This window comes from Phodopus roborovskii, unplaced genomic scaffold (genome assembly GCF_943737965.1).
Source record: "Phodopus roborovskii unplaced genomic scaffold, PHOROB, whole genome shotgun sequence".
NCBI classification, from domain to species: Eukaryota; Metazoa; Chordata; class Mammalia; order Rodentia; family Cricetidae; genus Phodopus; species Phodopus roborovskii.
In genome coordinates, this window is record NW_026125843.1 from 16,865 (window position 1) to 24,236 (window position 7,372).

Consider the following 7,372-nt stretch of genomic DNA (forward strand, 5'->3'; position numbering starts at 1 on the left):
TCTAACTAGTGACTTCATATGTGTCGCTAAATAGTGAGTTAAGTATGTGGCTAACAAGTGGCATGGTGTGTGTGGGTACTAGTGAGATAGTATGTGTGGCTAACTAGTGGGTTACTTTGTCTCTAACTAGTGGCTTACACTTAACTACATGTGTAGCTAAATAGTGACTCCACTTAGTAATCTGATTGTTAGGAACTAGCAGCCATTTGACCCCCCCACCCTGAAGATGGGCGGGACCCTCATGGCCATGTCATTGCTACATCAGCTTTATCTGACGGCTCAAGGTTTACCTGGCAGCCAGAGGACTCAGTTACACATGTGCAAGCCTCCCCTTTTAAAGCAAGTGCCCCACACCCCCCTCTTTCTCTCGTGCTTTCAGTTGGCCACCAGCTACCCCCTCTTTCTCTCCCTTCTCTCAACAATCTCCACGTGGGCGCTGAGTCTCGCGTTTGTGTTTCTTAGGCATTAGCTGTACAACAAAAGAACAACATTGGTACCGAAACCCAGGCAGGCTCTACATGAGGGTCACTGACAGCTGTCTGCTGGTGGGTGGCCAGCCAGAAACACTCAGGATCTTGTTTCAGATACCAGCGTTCCACCACCATCCCCCCCCCCCCCCCGTTCACTGGAAATACCATCCCACACAGGCTTCAATTAGGTAAGGTACCCTTTTACATTTTAACCCAATTCCTTAAGGTCAGGTACATTCCATGGGTGGAAGACATACTGCCCAGTGTGGTATATCGGCTCTGCTCTCAGACTGCTGAGTATTTCTGGCCTCTGTTGGTCCTGGCAACGTTTTCGGGCTAAGGAGCTTCGAATAACACTCTGCCATTCTCTCGAATCATGTGGCCACACTCTTGGGCTGATGAGTTCTAAGACTGCATGGTCACTTTCACTCCACCCATGGGGAATAAACCGACCAAGGAAATATCCCCCACCACTCCACTGGGATGCCTGATAGAAAATTTAAAACCCTTTCACTTAATGCCACTTGTAAAGTCACCCAGACTTATTTACCTTTGTACTGAAAAGTAGCCTAGATATCCCCTAGAAAATAATTCAAATTGGCCACATAACGGCTCTCTAGATCCCGATATTTTATGGGATCTTTCAAATTACTGCCAGGGAACAGATAGATGGAAGGCGTTTTTTTTTAATATCTCTGCTAAACAATCTCTTTCCCTAAACTTGTTTCGGTTCTCTTCCTGGCACGCTCAAATTCTCCTGCCTGCCCCAGCTGCAACCTGTCTCAGCATGGTGGGCTGGGCTGAGGCAGCATCTGCTCAAGACAAAATTACATCTCAAAACTTTACGATTTCTTTCAGCTGTTGGGAATATGTTTATGGCAGCCACCATCTTGACCATGTGGCCTAGCTTTACCCACCATGGTTCTTCTTTCTGCTACATCAGCCATCTAGGCAGAAAGAGTCTAGCCAGCTTCTGCCACCAACAGAACCTGTAAGTCATTTACCGTTTGCCTTTTATTCTTTGTAATATCTTTTTTCTCTGACTATGTTATACATAGCTTCACACTCTTGTCCTTCTCAATTTACCCAGTCCTGAATAATATATCTGTACATTCGATTTCAACTTAACTTTATGTAAATGTAAGCTAACTTCATACAACTTAAATTCAACTGTTCTAAGTCTCAAATATTTCTAAATTATTATGTGCCTTTAAATGGTGGAATTTCAGGACTGAAAAACAGGACGCAGCACCACAGGAAGCTGGGAAATGGAGTCCTGGAGCCTCAGAGACCAGAAGAAGTTTAGGAACTGAAAAGATCGAAACAAGCCCAGCACATGCCGGGAACTGTAGTTAGGGGCCTTGAAGTCCAGGGGAGAAAAGAAAGAAGCAGCCACACAGCATGCTGGGAAGTGCAGTTCTGGACCCCAAAGTTTTTAACCGGAAGTCCATTCATAGAAAAGCGGACACAAATCATGCTGGGAAATATAGTCCTTGGCTGCCAAAGATGAAAATAAGAAGTCCCTGGGCAGGGAAGCAGGAAGTGGCCACAGAGAATGCTGGGAAATGGAGTCCTGGGCCTCCAAAAACTACAAACTGGAAGTTTCATTGCTGAAAAACAGAAAGCCACCGCAGAGCATGTTGGGAACTACAGTCCCTGGCCAGTACAGATAAAAACCGGAAATCCCTGGGCATAAAGGCAGGAATCGACCGCACAGGATGCTAGGAAATGCAGTCCTGGACATGAACATCCAAACCCAGAAGTCTCTGGGCAGCGAAGCAGTAAGTGGCCGCATAGGATGCTGGGAAATGCAGTCCCATCCACAGCAGTTACAAAAGTTCCTGATGGCCTTGGCTCAAGTCAGCCTTGGCTGCGGATCTGCGAGCAGAAGTCATGCCCCACCCTTGATGATTGACCTGAGTCTCTACTGCCAGGTTTCCCTTGCCAGGAAATCCAGCCCTCGGCTTGCAGCCTGCCCCTCTACCTTTATAAAGATAGCTGACATGTCCCCGCCCAGTCAGCCTGTAGATCACACCCTCATCAGACCTCATGGCCCAGAGGCAGGAAGTGGGGTCTGTAGTGATTGACAGCTGGAGGGGCAGGGTATGCGGTGACTGACATTACAAGGGCCTGGAGGGGTGAGCTCTGTGATGTCACAGGAGCCACACTCATCATCCTCAGGGTTTTTACTCTCATAACCAGCTCACCATGGCCACCGCCCTCTGGGTCCTAGCATTGCTGCTTGGTAACCTAAGAGTTTGGTAGGAGACTCCTGCCATGCCCAGCTGGGGTGGAGATGGTGAGGGTAGGGAAGGAGGGCAGTTCCTGCTCACAGTCACAATTTCCTGTGATGTCACTGCCAGGACCAAGTCCTGTCTGCACCATAGGTAATACCCAGACCCCGGCCCTGCCCTCGGGGACCCTAGGAGAGAAAGTGGGGAAGGGCCTGGTGTGGTTGAGGGCAGGGCCTGGAGAGGGTCACTGATTGTGACCTTGGACACTGTGACCTCGGGGTAGGGGACAGGTGAGCTAGGGTAGTGCTGAAGGGGTGGGGCCTGATGCTGAGCAGTAAAAACCTGCCACCATTTAAATATGCAAATGAGGCTACTAAACTGTTATGTAAAGGATGCACTAGTAATTTTGATTATGCAAATAAGCACAGTGCCTGGAAATCTGGAAGTCTGATTGGGGCTTCACATTTGAGTATGTAAATGAGCAAACCCCAGTTTCGGAAATACACTTTAATATGCAAATTTGTGCTGCTTTGCATGCTTTTGCTATGCAAATGAATGCAAGTATTCCCATCTGTTTGGGACTTTGACCTGCAAATACATGCAGGTTAGGTCATTTGGAGGTGTGGCCATGCAAATTAACCCCAGCAGTTTCTGTACTTGATGTCTTCTGAGTCTCCAGGCAGCTCTTGAATATGCAAATCAGAGTGCGGGCAGGGGGTGGGGCCTCCCCTGACCCTGCTCCTGATGTCAAATGTCCATCACAGGCATCTGATGGTGAAGCTGCTCATGCAGGACCCAGTGGGGGCAAGGGCAGGGCCCATGGAGATGGTGAGGGCAGGGCATCAGGAGGGGCAGGGCCACAGGGGCGGGTTTAGGTGTACTCCCCTCGGTGGGCCTGTCCCCTAACCCTGCCTCCACACACCTCACCCCATGTCCTGTGTCCTAGCACTGGGAAGTGATGCACTTGAGGGAAGCTTGCTCTGTCAATCAAACACAATGCACCAAGGGCATCATGGGAAATGGGTCACTGCTTCACAAACTCACCAGAAGTCCCGCCCCTTCAGTAACTCTCTCACCAGAATACCCGCCCGGACAGTCACTCACATACTCATTCTCCATCTACAATCCTCATTATTTGGGTGTGGCCGGATGCTGGCTGACAGGGACATGTGGTCCCACATCCGGGAAGATGGCAGCCAGCTCACGCATGCAGCGGTTGAGTGGAAACCCCACGGTATTGAAGAAATCCCCTTCCACGCGCTCTGCTAGGGCACCGCCTCGCGCCTGAAGCCCATAGGCGCCAGCCTTGTCCCTGGGTGCAAGGCAGGGACGAAGTCACACCAGGTGCCATGCTCAGCCACACCCACGCCCGCCGGGGACAACTCTTCCTTTTCAGGCCTCACTTCCAGGTTTCCTGGCCCCACCCACCCCACCCCGCACCCACTCACAGAGGCTCCCTGCTCTCCACGTATTGGCAGAGCAGTGGCTCTGATAGCCGCGAGAATGTCACACGGGTCTCTTCGTGGAACAGTGACAATTCCACTTCTGCTTCTGGGTCCCCTTCCGCCTCTGGGGCCTCTGGGCATGTGGAACTCGGCTCCTGAAGCTGCCTCTGCCACAGTGGCCTCAAGATGGCCACACCGGTGATGACACTGTGCTGCTGGCCACTCAGCCTGGGCGGGGCCAGGGAAGGCGGGACAGGGCGTGGTTGGCAAGGGGCAGGGCTGGGGTGGGCAGAGGCTGGAGCTCCATGAAGAGGCCCCGCCCACTATGCCCTGGGGGGCCTACCCCCGCCCCTTAAGGCCCCGCCCACCTGCGCAGCATCCTGTAGGCATCGTCCTTGTCCTTTGGCTTCTCCAGGATGAAGCCATCCATGGCCTACATTGGGCGGGGCCAGACGCCAAGGGGCCGGGTCAGTGAGGGGCAGGGCCTCACTCACCAGGACGGTATAGGCTCCAATAATGACATCAGGCGGGTGCAGGTCCTAAAGGGCAGAGGGCGGGGCAGGCTTATGGGCGGGGCCTCAAAAGGAAGGCGTGTGGCCTACCACCTGACCAGAAGGGATGGGGTCGTCCTCACCCTGTGCAGCCACGATGCCACCTCCAGCACCTTCAGCTTCGCTGTCTCCTGGGCATATTCGGGCGGAGCCGGAAACCCCGCCTTCTCCAGGGACTCCTGGAAGTGGGAGGGTAGGACCTCGAACTGAGTGGTTGAGTGAATGACTGAATGAATGAGTGAATGAATGACTGAATGAATGAGTGAATGAATGACTGAATGAATGAATGACGGGTATTTGATTGACAGCTGTGTCCCCTATAGTTCACGCCTGTAACTCCTCTGACATCACCGCTCCCGTGACCCCGCCCATCCCCTGGGAACCTCTCTAAGTGATTAATTCCTGGTCAATGCTCCCACGCAGAAGTCCCGCCCTGCTTTACCATGTTGCCGGAAGTCCCACCCCGGTTTCCCCGGCAACAGGAACCCTGCTGCCAACCGTGGCATAAACAGGGAAACAGCGAAAACCAGAGGGGTGCATGGACCTAGGGTTGTGATCTCTGTTTCTGCCCTGTTCGCCGCACCCGGAAGTCCCACCTACCGCCTCGATGAGTGACAGGGAATATGCTCTCTGCTGCCTCTTGTGCCGTTTCTGACCTGTTCACTTGGACCTGGAAGTCCAGTCCCTTAAGGCGTTTCCTATCGGGCCCGCAATGTCCGATGCGATCAATTTCCATCCTGGGCCTAAAGCGGATCCAATTTAATCATCGCCCGGTGGGCAGGGAATCGCACGCTGCACCATCCGTAAGCGGAAGTAATGTGCCGGAAGCGGAACTCAGGCTGCAGCGCACTCCGTCGTGTTTACTTCATGGGTGGAACTCAAGTTGTGCATCTCTTCGTTGCAACCTTTCCTGGGGACCATTTTGTGTGACAGGCCGGAAGCTCAAGTCAGTGACTGGAAGCCTGACGTCCTTGGTTCACAAGCGGAAATTGTGTGTCAGTTTGGCCGGGTGGAACTAGAAGCTTGTTTTCCTTTTGTGTCTTCCGGGGACACTGACAGCCACGAACCAGAAGCTTTAGTTCGTGACCGGAAGGCGGAAGTCCTGAGATCGCAGCCGCTTGTGAGCGGTGCAGGGGACAGTCCCGGAACCGTGTGTTTGAGAAGGAGTTCCTGGGGACAGAGTTGTGAGAGGTGCTCAATGTCTGTAACTCTGTTCCAGTCACTCTAGGAGGTCTCTCCCCCGGCAGAGCCTCAGTAATGACGGATAAACATCAGGCAGGCGGGCACTCTGGATGCTCCAGCGGGATAGATGGGTCCAGTATTTTCAAAGCAGGTCCAAGAAATTTTCAGGAGGTGGAGGTGTTTTTTTTGACCCGCTCTCTGTCCCAGTGCTCAACCAGACCAGTGGAGCAGTGGGCGCAGTAGGACACAGGGTGGGGAAAGTGCGGGTTCTGGGTGGGGTGCTTTGTAGATCAGAGTACTAGAACTTTACTCTCTAGAGATAAGATATAGGGCGTGAAAGACAAAAAAGTAAAGTTAGAGAAATGCCCCATTTTAAATGAAGGACAGACTAAACTGGAAAGTTAACCCCTAGCAATATCTGTTCCTTGGAATCTGCTAACTTACCCTCACAAGGCCCTGAGAAAACAAGATACCCAGAATTCAGACTGTCCGTCCTTTCTTGTGAGTCAGCAGGTGTTGAATAGGGTCTTTAAGAAACAAATAGATAACTGCACCTCCGGTTTGCCCAGACAAGATTAATTAGCACACCCTGAGGCCCTAAGGTCTGTTGACCCTAATAGGGAGACCAGCTAAAAGGGTCATGTACTCAATGGACAGAGGGTCCCACCCCCTCCCTAAGCATGGGGTATTTGCCTTTAAAAACACCTGTGCCGGGGGGAGGGGTGGAGGGAGGAGATGGCTTCTTCTCACTAGTCTGCATGCTGGAGGGGCCCCTATGCACAAATGTTTCCTGTTCATTAAAGCCTCTTGCATGTTGCAGCAACTGGACTGGACATTGAGTTCTTGGGGATACAGATGGAAAATGGGAGACTCCTCATTCTGAGGGTCTTACAAAGCTTGAATTCTTGAATAATGCAGATTGTTTAAAACTGCTCACTGAGTAAGATGTGCTGGCCAACAGTAGTGGTCATACACAAAAATCTTCCTAGCTCCATTCCTCTCTAAATTTTCAACTTTCCATGAAGAATACTCTTTTTATAATTTTGTGTTTGTTAAGTGGTTTTTCTGAGGTTCAGGAATAAAACTCCTACAGTTATAGAGCAATGATCAAGCTTTCTGATGAGAGAAAGACAAATTATCAACTTTTTGATCTGCTTCCTGCTTTTATTTCCTTACAGTTGGAAGTTCCTGTACAACCAGGCCAATAACACCTCATGCTACAGAGTGGGTGATGTGCCCCCATGGGTACCAAAACTCGATGACCATGTCAGGAGTGGCTTCGTCTTGACAGAAACAAACACACTGGAGGTGTTTTGCAACTGCTGCCATTTTTACTTTAGAGTATTGGGTTTTTATACAGAAATTACAAGGAACATATCTTTGGTCACAATTTACAGACATATTATAAAATGCCAGTAATTCCTTTGAAGCATGAGATAAAAAAAAAAAAAAAAAAAAAAAAAAAAAACACTTATTTTCACCTGCCTGTG

At 50.8% G+C, this 7,372-nt stretch overlaps 1 protein-coding gene across 1 annotated transcript; it reads right to left on the reverse strand.

Moving 5' to 3' along the window:
• Nucleotides 1–3,546: 3,546 nt before the first annotated feature.
• Nucleotides 3,547–4,528, reverse strand: LOC127217779 (probable bifunctional dTTP/UTP pyrophosphatase/methyltransferase protein). The gene is made up of 3 exons (XM_051178774.1): nucleotides 4,514–4,528; nucleotides 4,153–4,472; nucleotides 3,547–4,016 (listed from the first exon to the last, which is right to left on the reverse strand). The coding sequence occupies exons 1-3, from the start codon at nucleotides 4,526–4,528 to the stop codon at nucleotides 3,836–3,838; spliced, it is 516 nt and encodes a 171-aa protein (XP_051034731.1). The 3' UTR covers nucleotides 3,547–3,835.
• Between the last annotated feature and the right edge of the window lie 2,844 nt (nucleotides 4,529–7,372).